The sequence below is a fragment of the Varroa destructor genome, unplaced genomic scaffold, assembly GCF_002443255.2.
Source record: "Varroa destructor unplaced genomic scaffold, Vdes_3.0 BEIS01000005.1, whole genome shotgun sequence".
Lineage (NCBI taxonomy): Eukaryota > Metazoa > Arthropoda > Arachnida > Mesostigmata > Varroidae > Varroa > Varroa destructor.
The window spans coordinates 8309301-8326943 of NW_019211458.1; the positions used below are offsets into that span (position 1 = coordinate 8309301).

The 17643-nt window shown below is 41.4% G+C and overlaps 1 protein-coding gene and 1 long non-coding RNA gene across 9 annotated transcripts in view; one reads left to right on the plus strand and one right to left on the minus strand.

Moving 5' to 3' along the window:
- Positions 1-11817, minus strand: LOC147755240 (uncharacterized). 2 transcript variants are annotated; one of them, XR_015328434.1, is made up of 4 exons: positions 11678-11817; positions 3295-9487; positions 2764-2948; positions 1-2599 (listed from the first exon to the last, which is right to left on the minus strand). It is a non-coding gene; the product is annotated as an uncharacterized LOC147755240 (long non-coding RNA). The 2 variants fall into 2 exon arrangements; XR_015328435.1 differs by having other exon boundaries at positions 3295-9481; positions 11678-11815.
- The window catches only part of LOC111250619 (WD repeat-containing protein 26-like), a 23998-nt gene continuing 17028 nt past the window's right edge, over positions 10674-17643 (plus strand). For 2 of the 7 annotated variants that reach the window (XM_086990223.1, XM_086990228.1), the window contains exons 1-2: positions 10675-12611; positions 12779-14190. In XM_086990223.1, coding sequence (XP_086846349.1) covers positions 13904-14190 — 287 coding nt within the window. In that variant the 5' untranslated portion in view covers positions 10675-12611; positions 12779-13903. Of the gene's footprint in view, positions 14191-17643 lie in introns of all 7 variants that reach the window. The other 5 variants (XM_022806037.2, XM_086990227.1, XM_086990225.1 and 2 more) reach the window with 4 other exon arrangements.

A 17643-nucleotide genomic window follows, 5' to 3' on the forward strand; every position in this document is an offset into this window, starting at 1 on the left:
AATCGTTTATTTTTTGTTGATTTAATAACTATTTACCAGGCCGGGCGTGCAAATATAGGCGAAATGTTTTCGCCTTCAGACGTTCGTTAGCTAGACGACAAATATGTCTTCAGAGATTTATATGCTTGAGAATTCTTATTAATGCTGTTGTTGTCGTTGACCCTTTTGCTCACGTTATTTTTTATCGTCCATACCGAACTCTGCGAGCGTAAGGGATCTCAGGACTGTTAGGGGAGAGTCGATACTCAGTTGCGAATCACTGGGTTCCCATTTGTGCACGTTTTTTTTCCATGCCTTTGCTGTATATCATGTACAAGACCTGTCTATCTTATGTTGACAAAACGTTTGCCATAGAATGCAAGTTTTCTCTGTACGTTGCTAGTGGCCATTTGTGTGCTCCTCTCCGATTACGTAGCACAGTTTCTCCGATGTCACTTTCTCTTATAAATGTTGTAAGCAGAACAGGGTTAAGCTGGTTCAAACTTGGGGAGATTTTTACTGGTCGACAAAGCTTCCACTGGCAGAAGCTGGACACAGGCAGTACACAGCGGTGATAGACGCCACTTATTCTAAGGCTTGCTTGAATAAGGAAGTGCTGTCCCGGTAGGGACACATGGAAACTCTTTTTAGCAGGAAAACAAAAAGGGCCGCCGTTAGCCAAGACCGCATTGTTTCGGGTAATTGCGGACGTCATTAGCCTTATTGACCGTTCCTCAAACTCACCGTATTTATAAACAAATGTCAAATATAACTTGAAAGACTTCATAGCACGTTTATTTATCTAACACATTTTTACAGAAATGTGTTATTTTTTCTGGTCATTTGCTGGTTTGGGAGAAACCGCCGTGAGCTTTGTCTATGCCGAAGTACTGTATCTAGGGAGGTTCAAAATTATGAACCATAAAGACCTTAAAGTTATCCCAATGAAAGTAAGAGTAAAGCCATCGAAATGCCAAACAATAACTAAAGCAAGTACTTCTAGATGAAATGCTTAAAGCGGCAAGAAGTACTTAGACTGAATTGCTTAGGAAATCCTAGGCTTTTCCGTTGTACAAACCTGACCAGAGTTTTACTATCGACTTTTGTTGTCGCTCAAAATAAAACCCCAGTCACTAATAGAGATTATCACCATTCACCACCAACCCATAATGGGGCTCATAACGAATGTTATTCTGTGTTTGCGACACCTTTTATCAATGTTATAGAAGCATAGCAAACGGCATCGAAGCTGTCTTTTCTCTGGACGGCGGTCAAAAAGCAATCTTCCATCCTTACCGAACACTGGAATCGAAGCCTGCCAAGAACCGTCCCAAGAAAATTAGAAAAAATGTTAATTATAGTATTTGCAATAAGCAAATCTTACAATTATCTTTTACATCGAACAGATTATAGACCACAACTCGGAAACAAGTCGAAACTTCTTCCTACGTTTACAACCAAAGACGGGCTACAATGGTGCTCATTACACTTCGATTAACTATAAATTTTCATCGCATATTGAGCTTCAGACAGACAACTGCTTTATTGAAAGTAATCCAGACTGATCAATAAAACAAAGTAGAGCAGAAACAGTACAGAGCAGTGTTGGTGCTTTCGTTTTTCCAAATGCTCAACTTCTGTGAGTTACATGGACGGAAGTTTGAAGAAGAACTGCAAAATAGAAACAAAGGCAACTTTCTATGACAAACAATGGGCTTAATTACGAGTATCGCGGACATCCGGAAACCACAACAATAGACACGTTTAACCTGATCTGAAGAAAGACGTCCAGAGAGAGAATGGCATGTAATTGTTAAATATCGATCTAACAGGGATCCTTACGCGGATTATAGCGGACGGACCGAAGCGTTTCGATCCCATATTTGCGAATCTGAATGCCCAAGGTCCCTACGAGAGATAATGGGTCCTAATTCAAGCGTATGACATAAGTTTTTTTCGAGATTCCGTTCACAATTTTATGGATAGAGAAAGAGTAAACTGAGTATACAAAAAAATCCGCTAAATACCCGAGGAAAATTTTTTAGCATCTCAGCCTTAAAAGTGCCCACAAAGTTGTCTCGGCATTATTGCAATAGCCATTGTGACATTGTGCACCCCTTGATATATATAGCTATCTATACATAATTACCCAAGTACTTTGCCTAGACACTAAGTCTGCTTAAAATTATCTTCTTAGGACATTTCTCAATTCAGCTTCGAAAAGCTCTATCCATTTTGCTATGTTAGTTGCAAGCATTTTTTCTTTTAACAATCAATTAAGAGAACTGAATTATCTGTAATACACCATAGAAGTCAAGCATCACTGGCCTCACACGACACGATCGTCTGCACCAGGTTTACTATGCTGACGCTGTTAAACTTAACGTCTGGCGGCGATTCTGGCCTTTAATTTGGCTGTCCGGATAGACTCACAAACAGAGGAGAAAAACGTATCGCGTGGAACGTCACTGTATGTCGGATACGCCGGTGTTAATAATCATCGTAAGTTACCAACCGATAACTTTAAACAGAGACATAAACCGCGTAAGCGAATGCGCGTAAATGTAGTCATCCTCTGGTATAGAGTCATCTTCATACGCAAAACGTCTCAGTTGACTTTCTGTGGGCAAATGCAAAAACATTATGATTATAATAATAGTGAGAATGATAGTGTTGGTGTTTACAAAAAAATAACATCAATTAATATATTTTTCCTACGATATTTAAACGACCATTGAAAAATATTATTATTTTTACGCCTTAGCTCGTTGTAAGATATTGTACCGTAGAAGCAGGTTACGAATTCCTCATAGCATAGTGTGCATATGTAGATCGAATGGACGCGACCAGAGGGAGACGGAGGCGGGGTGATGTCGTGAATGAAGCTTATTATTAACCATAATTCGAAATTCCATTTTACACCTTCGTGCCAGGCCTACGTGATCCAGCAGAGGTGTCATCAGATCGAGCTATGTTGAGTGCAAACACAATAGCGCAAAGGTTATTGTACAAGGAATAAATCAATCCCACAGTGGATTCGAAAATCTCCAAAGTACATTGCATCGATAAGAGAGAAACGCCAAGAGGACCGTATGTTACAAATGTTTTACATACAATACTACCGTTAAGTGTTGCTTCAGGCTGCTGGTTTTCACCAACATGAAACGAAGTATAGTTCTTAAGATCATATTATGTGTTCCTAAGTTGACTGAGAAAAAAATGAAACGGGTAACGTGTTTAATAATTAGCTTTATCTATAGTAGGTCCCCCAATAGTGAGTCAGAATTTTCCGCAAGAAACGTCGACACCCCTTACCTTCTGATGCTGCTGTTGGGCGCAGCCGGCACCGGCCCATATTTCAAAACAGTCAACTGTGACATCGTCTTCGACGGCTCGGCAAATAGCTGCAGGTCAAATGGCTTTGCCAATAAACAGATTATGCGGAAGGGGCTTGCATGATCACTAAACATGTTTATGTAAAGATTCAGGATATTTACTTTCATGAGTTCGCTATCGAGTATGTATTTACTATTTCGCGACTCTTTCCGTACATTTGGAAGTACCAATAGGGCGCGTATGTTGGTGAAAATACACACATACGCGCCCTACCGGTTACCAGAAAAGTCATTTTTAAATAACAAAACAAGAAAGATAAGACATTATTATTAAGGTTAATAGGTACCGTTTCATAGGTCTATTGGGGGAATTCCAGATAAGTTAACAGAATCCAGCTGGGTTAGGCTTCTAGTGGGGGCAAGCTGCTGATGTTATATTGAAAAGGGGTGATACCGAGGACTTGTTGACATAAAGAGATTAGCTTTTTCGTTTTAGTAATGCAAAATAAGAGACTGCTTTGCGTGGGGATCTGCCGACGAATATGTGATGGTGCTACAAAAGGTCGGGCCCCTAACAGAGGACAAGAGAGAACGCGAAGGTCCTGGAGACCGGCCTGTGGGGTACAAAAAAAACACCTACAAATCGCTCGATTAAATTGAGTTGTTGAAGAGTGTGGAGGGGTGATGAGAGCAGGGGTTACAAGTGAGAACGTGTTTACCCCTTTGGATCTGTCTAGGTTTAAAAGGTTGGATTCATTTGACAACAATAAAGGTCAAATGGTTTGCCTTTGCTTTTTTCAATATTGCAGCGCCCCGACCTCCAGGTAGCGGGCTGGCCTCATGTTTCACTTTTCTCATTTAATATAGTTAAACAAGTCTCCCACATAAACCAGCCCTTTTAATAATAATGCAATTTCAATGGCCCAAAGGGAGCCCTGTTGTTTTTCTCCATGGAAGATTAATTATGAAAACAGTTGATGAAATTATTGGCAAAGTTGAGCAAGGCCGACACGCACGTAGTTATAAGATTGCCAAAAAATTAGACATCTACCATCAAACATTTTCAAATAACTTAAAAAAGGTTCGATATTTGGGTGCCACATGACTTGACGCAAATTTAATTTTCACAGTCATATTTACAATTGCACACCGAAATTGAGCCATTTCTATTGGGCGAAGAAAAGCTTCATGATCTCTGGCAAAACACGAATTGACGACAAAGCAGGTTATGTTATGTGTTTGATGGGATTGGAAAGAAATTGTGCATTATGAGCGGCCGCCGCCTGATCGATACAGACCCACAACCATACGTTCAAATAGAGTGAACTACCGCCGTTCTCTGCCATGGCAATGCCAGACTACATACATTCTTAGTTACCCACCAAAAATTGAGACAGAGAAGTTAAAAGAAGATTACATCCGCCATATTGCCCCGATTTTGTACCAATAATCTATTAACTGTTTTGGTTTTTGCAGAAGCCCCTTAGCAGTTTTAATCCAGTTGCAACAGAGGAATGCAAAAATTATTTGTCGAAATTTTTCTCCCAAAAAATCACAGATCGTGGTGTTACCAAAAAAATGGCAGAAAATCATCTTATCGAAATCGCGTAAATCGAGCTTATTAATATGTTTCGTAAATATGGAATATTTGTTTTAATTTTACCTTGAACACCATCAGTTCTCCTTGACCAATAAAATAAAGCGGACTGGCTTGGCTTTTTTGTTAGTTGGCAGGAACGAGCATTTTATAACCATTCGTTCTGCGTTTATATGCCGTATGTTTATTCAAATGTTTAAACTCTAGTATTTAATTTAATACAATTGGGCCAAGGTTATACGGCAAGATGATCGGTCGGTATTTTTAACGCACAATAGGTATAACTTCACGCTGCGCTTTTCAGATCTCGGCGCGCATCAGACGGAATTTCAGTGTCTTGAAAACCGACTAACGGGCCGCACAGCGTCCGGCTTCCGACGCAACCAAGGTCATCGTGCATGATCGATGCTATTGTCCTCATGTATTCTTTTGTCACGATAGCATTCGCGTAGGGGATCTCGACTGTTTCCTCTGTTCAAAAAGGGTTCAGACGCAAATTCATGGTCATCAGAGCGAAAAAAAAACATACATTCCTACGGCTTTTTTCCATGAACCCGCGTACATGTCGTACCCCAAATTCCTCTGTACGGAAAAAATTATGTAAGACGTGTGCTAAAAATGTGCCGTCAGACATCGAATAGTGTTCTGAAAATATTTATAAGCCTGATGATATTTAGAAAACACCAGCTGGCGACAACTGCACGCAATTTAAAAAAAAAAACAAAAAAATTTGTTTGGGCCAGAGCGATAGAGGACATCTTGCTTAAATAAGAATTCGCCTATTTGCCAACCTTCCCGCGCTACAGCGATGCCTCTGCTCACTGATAGCTCGACAATTGGTATGCCTTAAAGTCATTTAGAGATTCGAGGCGACCGAGTTGTCGAGCTGCTTCGTGGCCTGAGCCACATTTCCTTTGTTGAGCCGGATTTTAACCATATAACGCGGAACTAGTGCGGTTTACTTAAGCTGCTCCTATTAGTAAATGCCATGCTCCTTTGGCATATAGGCTCTAATCACCCAAAGAGCAGAACGTGCTATGCAGTTCTTCGAACGCTGCCCAAAAAAAACCCTGATTACTCGAAATTTTTGAGTCTTGTTCTTGTTTAGCGCTATCGGGGGGTGATTATCGATTATGCAATAGTACTAGTAACTGTTTCGTGAATTCGTCCATACTGCCGGCCATCTTCCCGCTGGCACCAATATGAAGCGTACCGGCTTAGTTCTGTCATTGGCTGACAGGAACAAGCACGTTATAGCAAGTCGATCTACGCTTATGCCATCGTACCCATGTATACATTAAACTATAAGATCTGATGTGACAGTATACGGTTTTTATGTATACTTATATATAAAAATGGTCCTTGATGACGTGACTACCGCATGTCCGCCAGCCCGCCTGAGTTCATTATTTAGACATTGGTTGCCTCAAAGAGTGTAGCGGTGGTTTTACATCTTTTTGGTTATATATATACATATATATATACACTTGGCAGCATGGTCAACAAGAACTATTTTAGAGCATACGCGTCAAACATGTTTTCTTAATCACCTAGACCAGAAACTGAGGAATATGACGCAACCGACCTAGGTCACCTTTTTAATTTAAGCAGGAAGACATGCAGTTTCATCAGGACCGTTTCCGTTTCACTGACATCTCACTAAAGATGGATTATAAATTGAACAAGCGAAATTGAAATTGATAACTCAATGACCATTCGGAATGTATCGACTGTTCAGCAGCAATTTGTAGCTAATTTCAAATGTCGAAATAATGACTATATAAACAGAAACTACAGACGGCACTAAAGAAGCAGTAAGAATGGCAGTGTTAAGGTAGATTAACAATTAACTTCTATAAAGGGAATAACAGCTTCGAAAGACGGCAGGAAAGGGTCTGGCGGCTTTAAGAAAGTACATATAGTCCTTAAATACATGATTCTTGCTTCCACAATGTTCTTTGCGTGCATGACCGTTGTAATAATAATCAACCATGTTTCATGTTGTATTGAAGCCACATTGGCTTTTCTTTATCATAATGTGTCTTTTTCGCCATGCGAGCTAACCGCCAGAAAAATCAAAATATTCTATATGATCCAACGCGTCAAATGACTTTCCACTCTTTGATGAATATACGGAGCACCTGATGACAACTACTCTATTTGGTGACTTCTCGAAATCCGGTGGCTTGGACCACTCACTAAAGGTCAGCTACTATGGCCGCTATCCCTACCGGCGTTCTGTAACTACGGTTAGAATCGTCGATACCTTTTGGGAATGATTCTCTTAAACTGAATAAGTGTTAACCACGTGGCCGTCGCATAGATTTGGAACACATTTATATAAGTGCGTTCCCATTGAGAAAATGGCGTAGTTATTCAGAAGTCGTTTCCACCGTAAGTATGGATTATTTTAAGCTTCTTCTAGTGCGACACTTTCTCCGGCCATATTTGTTTAAATCACACTATTTTCAAATTTGGTACATTGTGGAATTTTATATTGACATGTTATAGAAGATGTGTATTGGTATCAGCCTAGAACACGCTGGCGGTCAATTAGAAATCTTTTTCTCGTCATCCCTTGTAGAGTAGAAGTCATGCTGTTTACACAATGCTTAAGGTCGCCGCTACTGCCATGTAACTGCTGCTCCGTGGGTTAGATCAGGTGCCTTTTGCACTGGATCACAGTACCCTTTAATATCCAACTTCGACCAAATCAGTCCAGCTTAAGGTCAGTCACAAACGCTACTTTGACATTTCATAAGAATGTGTTGCTTTCTTTAAGGTCAGCGGGTGGGTCCCATGATAGGTTCCTGCGAAACGTATTTGCCTGCTAATTTTTGGGGACACTTTGTCTAGATTCGAACCCGAGCATAGACACACTTTGTTTTTGCTATAAGCCAGCCGTTCGATGGAATGCCTAATGGCAATACCGGACGAGAAACTCGAAAAATGGCTGTTAACAGTCTTTCGCCAACATAATTTGGTATACAGGAAACAATCTTTTAACATGCGGGTATAAATTAGTAGAAGGCCAAATCATGTGAAATTTTATTGTAAACTAGCGAAATCATTATAAAAACATATGTCGCTATAGTTCGCTACTACAATTTTAAGCTTTAAATAATATAGTTTATTAAAAAATGAGCAGGTACGAAACCGTGTCGATCTGTATCATCTCTCGAGATACGGATTCCTCCCTGAAAGCATGCCTATCTTGCAATAATTTGTTAGAAGAACATACTAAACAGATTTTTCACTTGTCATTGATCTAACGAAGAGGTTCCAAGGTTCCACTATCAGGTAACAGGATGTATACAACAAAATCAGATTCTACCTCCATAGCATTAGCTCTACGCTTACGATCGTACCAAGTTTCCTTTTCCGATCCAATTTTCCCCCTAACGAAAATGTTCTGGATTTATTTAAGCATACCGCCAGTGAAGCTGCAGCTGCCTCTTCACGTTAAGTCTCTTCGAGTCCACACCATTGCTGCAGAGTTTTGTTCCAAAGAATACGAAACACCAGAAAGGGAATCTTTAGGGAATCTTACTAATCTTTTTTTGTTTCTGATAAAAAAAACGGTTGACGCAAGCTGCCGGTAAGACATATCGTGTGCATAGGCCCAAAGCATATAATTAAAAAATAATACACTTCCTATAATGAAGAGGATATTAAGCTTTAGAACCAGCCGGGGCCTTTGTGACTCTGATAACGACGAGTACGAATTGAAACCCAGATCGTCATTTAGAAGCGACCAAAATAATTTTCGGTGCACCAGACGAAACAAAATGGATCCATGTATAAGGCGAGGATATAAATGTATGGCATGTGGCATGCAAACTTGAAGGTCAAATTCTTATAGTGTGAGTGCCTCATCAATATCTTTGTTTGATGCAACCTATATTATCATAGGAACAAAGAAGGTCTATGAGAAATAGATTCACTTATTATACGGAGTCATCAAGAAGGAATTATTTTTTTTACTAACGTGGCTAAAAATATGTCGCGGATTATAACTATATATATATATATATAGCAAATGGTAATTTTAAACACAGATTAAAAATATTTCAGAATTTTTTTGGACTGTAGCTGAAATTCTTTCTGACCTACTCGCTCATTTACGTATACGTCAGAAAAGCCCTAACCCTGTTCTGCGTCTCCGCTTTTCGTTTTGATTGGAAATTCCAGATGGAGCGAGAGCGTCAACAGATCAATATATCAAAGGCATAAATGCCGTATTTAGAGCAACACTACATACATAGATATAACATGCCATGTTGCGTATAATTATTTTTGTAATTCGTAAAGAAAAAATAATAATAAGTTTGGTAAAGCTGGATTCTTAAACTAATTCATTATTCAATATTACAGGTAGATAGACACACAATATTTTGTTACTCTCTGCGCACATTTAATGTAATACATAATTTTTCGATACTTAATTTAGATCTCCACTGCAGTCGTGACCGATGCCCCGTAGTTAGCCGGACCAGTATACGATCTACATATACGAAGTCTATCGAGGAAACTCATCAGTCATCCAATGCATGTGAAGCATCTATCTGGGCTGCAACTGATCAAACATCGATTGTTAGAACTTGCATATAGAAATTGTCTTTGAATGCTCGTCTTGTACCTGTCCAAGGCTGTTACTCATTGATTGAAAACATTGAACGCATTTAAATGTCGACGTCTCTAGCGTGATTCGAGCAAGACATATTTACGAATCATGGATAGCAGTGGACGAGCGTGGAATTGTTGCTTATTAAATTTTAAAGTAGTCCGACTGAAAAGAAGCCTCGAAACTTAGGCTAACGTCAACTTACGACGCAATCACTTTATCTTTCTAATCTAACTAGCTCTCACTTTAAGTAATTTGTATCAGACAGTTTTTATTTATGCGTTGCAACATTAACACGGTTCAACCGCGCGATGAACGTGTCAGCTAGGGCTCTAGTCTGCATGCACGTGCAAATGTACGGCTGGAATCTCGGCACTATTGAATGTGCGCGATTGTTTTGGCAAAAAATCGAAAATCACGGCATTTTAAATCGAAAATTTAGTCGAAAGTGATGTAACATAACTATGAAGTCTTTTTGTTAACATACTATCTGCAACACATATAAAGTTTCCTGTATAATCAACCAGTATCTAAAATGTACCTATTTTGTGTGTATGTTTTTTTTTGCTACTGGGTTTTTGGTGTGCGCCACGAACTGTGTTCGTGCATTATAGCCGTTTGTTTTCATACTGAGTTCTTATTGTCTTGCTCTATCTACAAGGATAATTATGATAAAGACAGCCTGCATCGCTCTAAGCAAATGCAGCACTAACAAAAGAGACGGGAATGTTGGCAGTAAATCGTGAACTTTTTTTTGGCAACCGTTAAAATCAAAACAAACTCGTCCTCGTTTCGTGGTGACAGCCAGCCAGCCAGCCAGCCAGCCGAACCTACGCTTAACAGCTACATCCAATGTAAAACTCGAAGCGTATATTCGAAAAACCGCCGCCTGACGTGAGAGACAGTCACGATGATGGGCATTCGTTTTGTTGGTTCGGGCACTGTCGGTTGAGCGGAGTTTCCCTTCGTCGTCGTTTTTGTTGAGGCCATCCTTTCTGCCGACATGCACACAAACAGATATACAGACCCCACCCTCTTTACCTAACATTAATTCTAATACGTTACTTCCGACCAATCAGGGGGCGTTCTGTCTGTTGCTAGCAGACGAAACGCTTGGCTCATGACGTCACAAGCGCTTGCCGCTGATCAGCTGTTGGCTATGGCTGCGTCGTTAGTGGTGCCAAAGGAGAACGGATGGTACAGGCTCAGCGCTGGCTCTCTCTACGCGACGTCTCCGTAGCATATAGATAGATTCATAGCACTGCTAGCAGAACTAGCCAGACACATGCACCATCGAAAGGAACGGTCGACTCCCCTAGGCAGAGCCTAGGAAAGTGCTCAGTCACTCATCGTGGCAGCAACTATAACAATAGTCCTACCGAGACCATCGTAGTAGGCTGGTAAAGTGGCAGCATCAGCAGTCGTAGGGTGAGTGGGCCTGCCGCCGCTAGCCGCTGCATTGCTGAAAGCGATTACGCGCTGCGTGCCTGCCTGCCTGCCTGCCTTTTGTGTGTATATACGTGTGTGTACGTTTGTGTTTGCTGTGTATGTAGTGATTCGATCTCCTGTAGAAGTGCAGTACAGAACGCAAACGAGCAGACAGACAGCCGCACGTACGGAATACAGAACAAACAAACATACTATGTTATATGTTATTTACTCAGTTCAATGCTGATTCGTACGAAGTAGCAACAGTGGCAGGAACAACGTAGTGGGCAGTTGTCGTCGCGGCTGCAACTACAGCTGCGAGCAGCAGTCGTAGGAACACTATCGTTACTGTAACTAGTTAACGTAGCATAGATATTGATCGAATACAAACAGGTAACAGAAACGATTCAGGACAAACGGTGCCTGTATGTTTTTATGTGAGTGTGTATACGATTGACGGCCGGATACGATTTACACTAGCAAATTCACCCTAACCAGAATGTTACGTTGGCCATGCCCTATCTCGAAGGAACTCCATTCGTTTCTGTACCTAAATGACGACCCATTCGTTTGTAGGTTCGTTCGAAAAATGAGCGACTTTTCACGAACGATCTTATCAGCGGCCATTTGCTGTTACGCGACGACTCGTTTGTACGGCTCGTGCATGCTTTCGTTGTCCGCATGAGAAAAATACTGTTGAATTAATTGTACTACCTTTATTATGCTGTGTCACATAGCTGACGCTGATCGCACTGATGGTGATGACGTGAACGTTACTGCTGTTGCTGATACCTCTGCGACTCGTATTCCTGTTACTTCGAGTACAACTGTTGCCGTCTTTAGCAGGAGCATATTACTCCCGTTGGTAGCATCATCATCAGTAGTATCTTCTTCGTAGCAGTAGAATTAGCATTGTGGTGGTGATCGGTATCATCACGATTCCGGACCAGCGATGGCCATAGTGGTGGTTTCGTGTCCTGTCTGACAACCCTGTTACCGTTTTGCTGGTCTGAATATCATCTGAAATAGTATTAGTTCTGATACAGCAGCAGCAGCAGCAGCAGCGACAACTTAGACGTCCCGACGGAGACACAGAATAGCTGGGACCCATTATCACAATCATCATCCAATGGACGACGTGAGAGTGGCATTGCCCGACAAAACCGGTGACCATTTTCAGCTCGGCGGAAATTTCTAATGTTTTGTTACAATGACAGTGCAGTAGCAGCGCTAATAGGATCAGGCCGCCAACTAGAAAACAAGGCCGGCCACTGATGATAACAATGAACGAAACAAACTACAGTTAGCCTTTTTAGTATTTTTATAATCGGTCTTCTACCATATTCGTGCGTTCACAGTTTCATTGACTGAATCATTTTGCAGTTACGAGGGTAGAAAGCGTACTGTGTTCGTGGTCAATGATAGTGATTCTATGATGGTCCGATGCGCCGTGGGTGCCGTCAATTTGGGAGAATTTTGCGTTTGTTTCATCGATGTGCAGTTATAAATGTTTGTTATCTCTGCGTAGATTGTGATCTCGATTGAGCTGTTTCTGTGCCGCTGGTACTGTTATAGACAAAGTCAAACTGTGGTGGATTCAAAGATCTAGCGGCGCGGATAAACGCGAGCAACGTATTCAACGTCGAACGTAAGGAAACATTGTTCGAGAAAGAAGTCTGTTCTTGTTACTATCATGATCATTATCAGCATCGTCATCAAAAGCGGAACGCCTTAGCAACATTATTACCGGAACCTTAACACACCATCCGCTGCGATTGTTGATGCTGTCTTGTGTGTTTGTTTTCCGGCGAACAGCGTCGTTCTCGTTTCTTTTGAGACGACGACGACGACGATGACGACGACGACGACGACGACGATGATGACGACGGCGGCGACGACGACGACGACGACGACGACGACGACGACGACGATGATGATGACAGCGACGACGACGACGACGGCGGTGGCGGCGACGACGACGGCGACGACGACGACGACGACGAGACGATAGAAACAAGAGTAACAGAATGGGTCAAGTCTTTCGATAGTTCGACCAGTAAAGTACGTATGTGCGTCAACAGTGGTGACCGTGCGTTCGTGCATTGGCGTCTGGGCAGCGGATGCGGCGTTGGCAACTAATTACTCATATGCCGCCTTGATCAGCTACACTACCACGTAATGAACCAGCTAGCTAACTAGGGTCGTGTGCGTTAGATTATATTGTACAGTAACTACGTACGGGAGTTTATCCCATCGCAGTCCTACAGACCTCATCCCCTCGGCAGAGCTTAGCAGCTGAGCCGCCTCTTTAATGTTACAGCAGAAAACGCCGGACGCTAATGTTGGTCAGTGCAACGGAAGACCAACGAGCTCATCGTGGTGAGTGAATGAGTGTGTGAATGAATGACATCTGTCGGTCTACTAACGAATAGTCGCATATAGGACAAAAACCTTCAACAGAGGGCCCTCGAAGGGCGTCTTGTCGTCGTTCCGAAGTTAAGGTGGTGGCGTGTCGGCGTTAATGGGAGCGCGCCAGTAAGGGCGTCGCGGGCAGAAGTGAGGGTGGCGGCCAGAAACAATCATCCGCCTCCGGACGACGGAGGGCTAAACGACGACGGCCCGAGTCTACCTAAACGAGCCCGTCGGCATCGGACCAACAATAGTAGTACAAGCACACAGCAGCAAAACGCGGGCTTCCTACTTTCTAGACAGGGCTCTCGTCGAACACCAAGGCAGAACGCGATAGCCGCAGACAACGGAGGTGATAACGAACAGCCGAGTAGATCGGTAACCACTCGAGCAGCAGCAGGTAGCCAGCTCAACTCCTCTTTGACCTTAACGCAAGATATAACAGCTTCCGTGGTAGCAGTGGAAACAAGAATATTAACAACGAATATCCATAATAGTAATAGTGCTGGCGGGTCAACAAGTAGCGCGGCTATGCAGCATAACGGCAACAACTCAGGCCCCGCGCATCAGCGCCCCGCTGCACTCACGCCCAATACGAACGGGCACGTCAATTCGGGTTTAGTGCCGGCGACTAACGGAAATGTCGTCGTTACCACCATGAATGGTCAAGGACCATCGTCGAATGGCAATGTGGCCTTGGCAGAATTTGAACCCCCGTCCGCGCCGCTCAGTCCCCTCGACCCACGCAACCCTCGGAGTGCCATCGAACGAGACATAATCAAGCTGATTGGTCAGCATCTACGCAGCCTCGGCTTACAGTAAGTAGCGACAGCTCAATCAACAGTAACAAATTGTCAAAGAACGCACATAAACATCCGCTACTAAGTATGTGATAAATATGCACATGCAGCATGGATAAACATGCAGCTTGGTAACTTAAACATCGCTTGAAATAGGCGAGTCGTCTGTTGACAATACTCGGTAAACTTATCAAAGTAGAAATAGAATTATAGGCAGAAATGCCTTTTATATAGACTTCGAGTGGAGCAAATATAAAAGTTCAAAATGTTTTTCAGAATGCAAACGCTAGCGTTTGAACAAAGTTCGCCTGTGGTCCAGTTATAATTTTTTGGCCTGTACTCCGAATTCATCTTGATCAGACATATCAAATGTGTTGAGAGGAATGGACATAGACCACGTAGTTTATATGAACCATCTTGATTCTTGTGATTTGCCCTATTTGAAATGGATGTAAGTACGTTTATTTATTATTATTAGACAGCTTTATTTGCCCAGTAGAGGTGTGTGTGTGTTAAAAATGAATTGGAGAAAAGGTACAGACTTTTCCATAGATACTTCATCATTCATCACAGTTTACTCGCAGATCATTGTAAGGTTAATCTAATCGAACACAGTAAAGCAATTGCCATGAAATATGTTAGACGGATGCACGAGCTGAAGATCGATTTTTGCAAAGCGCATAAAACGAAGTGGATCATTAACTCTAAACGAGATACGTCGACCGATTACGTTCATCATCTGGGATGAAACCCAGCACGCAATTGGGCTGGGCAATGCGATTGGGCCTATGCGAAAAGCCGTGGGAACTACACTGTATTAAAAAAGTGTCATCGATGGTAAATAAGTTTCGCTAAATTTTATGACACATAAAACAGCTAAAAGCCTATTTTCGCTTGATGAATCAATACGGACTACCTATTCACTTTTGGGTTTTAGGATGGTTAAGCTGTCCAGGTCTGTTAAACAACTTGTATAGTTGTTATATAAGTTGTTATTATTTATTTAATTCTATTCAGTTTTCACAATATGCTTGCGATAGTCACTTGGAGTTTCTGGGTAATTTTTGATGTTTTTGCTTGCTGTCCGACTTGTGGCATACAAGTTCGATAGGAGCAGCGAATACTTTAGGAACATTTAGAGCACAGAGTTGCGAGCGCTATTATTGAACTTCCAAAGAAGAGAGGAAAAAATGTTTGTAATTAAAAACAACGTTATACTAAACGTATATTGTCAGTTTATTAAATACAATGGAAAATACTGACTCAGAGATATCATTATTATAAACTAGTCTAGCCTAGGGCAAAACAAAGGTACTATTGGTTAATTCGGTGTAAGCAAATCATTTCTTTCGACAAGGCATTGCTGCCACTGTTGTGGTTTTTTCTTTTTAGGAAAAACTGTGAGCAGAAAACCATCCCGTTTGACTTGAGTATTCTGTTACAAAGCAGTGATGCAAAAATAGTATTTTTTTTTTAACCAGGATTTATATATAACACGAAGTATGGAAATATTCCTATCCAGAGGATGCCTGGGCAAATTATTAAGGCTGAGGCTTAATGCCGCGGTTCAGCCGTACGTACGTACGTTGACGGGTGCATAGAACTGAGCCGCGCACCATCAACAGCGCTTCGAGTGTAGCGAGGTAGGAAAGTCACAGAACACTTAGGTCATCGAGACATCACATCTGGAACAAGTATTGCACCAAACGAGTGCATATGCACCACCTTTAGGTGATTCCGGTAGGGGCAGGGAGGAACCGGGTCTCTATTTCTATAATATAAGACCGTCCAGACGAATACGATCCATGATCGACCTTATACTCTAAACGTATATATAAGGAAAGGCCGAAGTTTTTATGAAAAACATCATTCAGTTTCACTCGTATAAGGTATCTGTGTAACGGGACGAACGGGGGGTAGGCCATTTTGACATGGCACTGTACCACATCGAGAGGACTATTTTTGATCAAAGCTTTTCAAAATCTTTCGATATTAGAGAAACAGGACAATAGTTTTTGGTACACGACCCTTGTTCCTTTGTGTATCACTGTTATGTAGTCATTCATTATATAGTTCCGGAATATATACAATAGTTCCGGAATATTGCTTTAACAATATAGTCACTCAAATAATCGAAGCGAATAAAAATACGATAAAAAATCTTTGTAGAAAACAGGTTATGTATGTACAAATGTATAGTTGCATTTTGATTTTCTTGTTTTAGGCTAAAGTACGGCTTTGTCAATTTTTTCTTTTAAACTTCTGTCGGAGCAGTCGGGTTGGAGTCATACACCCGTTTAAGCCGGGATTTTAAATTGCATGTACATGTCTTTCATTCTTTAGCAATTATAAATTACGATGCCGACCAAATCTATTATTTTATAGTTGGGTTTCTTAACTAGTGGATGTAGATCCGCAATCAAATGAGAAAAACATAATTACGATCACGCTCTGACTAGACAAACAGATTTAACTGCGTCAAAATCAATTAATAACAGTAGGTCGTTTGTTGATCAAGAGGCATCGGGTGGATCAGATTCGAATTGAACGAGCGCTTGCTGATATAGTAGTTTGTTTTTTGCGTTAACAGGGAAAAAAAGAAAAAAAAATCGTAAATTAGCTAATCTTTTTTAAAACCACTGATAGTGAATTAACACTGATAATAGCAACATAACATTTTGCACGTTGTCTGCACGAAAGTAAAAAAGTCGCCAGCGTTGGTCACATAGTGATAATCAAAAAGCGTAAGGTACCTTGTACCCGCAAAAAAAGAAGGATTTGCCGGGCTTTAATACTGTTTGTCATTTTTGGTAAATATGCAATGTAACGTTATTAGAGGATAATTATAACAAGCCTGCTATCTAATAGTGCTTGACAATTCTATCTAATAACTAATAACATTCTTTGGCGTATGTATCGAGCACCCCAGGCTGTTACAGTGATAATAGCGCTCTGTCAGCTTACGAGAGATTAGTTTTTACGGGAAAACGCATGGCGGGTGTACGGTTTTTTACCCGCGAGAAAACGTTACGGAACGCACTACTACCCGTTCGTATTCGGTTGCATACGTTTTTCATCGAACTTATTTCCAAATCCTCCATGCATACTTTCATCAATGCAATAAAAGTGTTAGTAGATACGTGCCATGCTTCATTGATTGAATACACATTATATTTAGTGCTATGATTATCGGCGTGGCGTCGTGCGCGAGATTTAAAGGCGCCTAGCAAGTTTCCAACGACACATGTTGACTAGGTTGTCATGACAACGGAAAATAATCTACAATGTAGTCCAAGCAGATTTTATACGCACCAAAAATGGAGTTTGTCAGGTACACGGAGCTGATAGTCGATTTCTCTTGGCTTGGCAGCTGACGGTGAGCTAGACTTTACTCATTTTGAGAAAACACGGGGAATTAGAATTAGCGAATTTTCTTTGGCATTTTTGGTACAAACAAACAAACACGAAGTG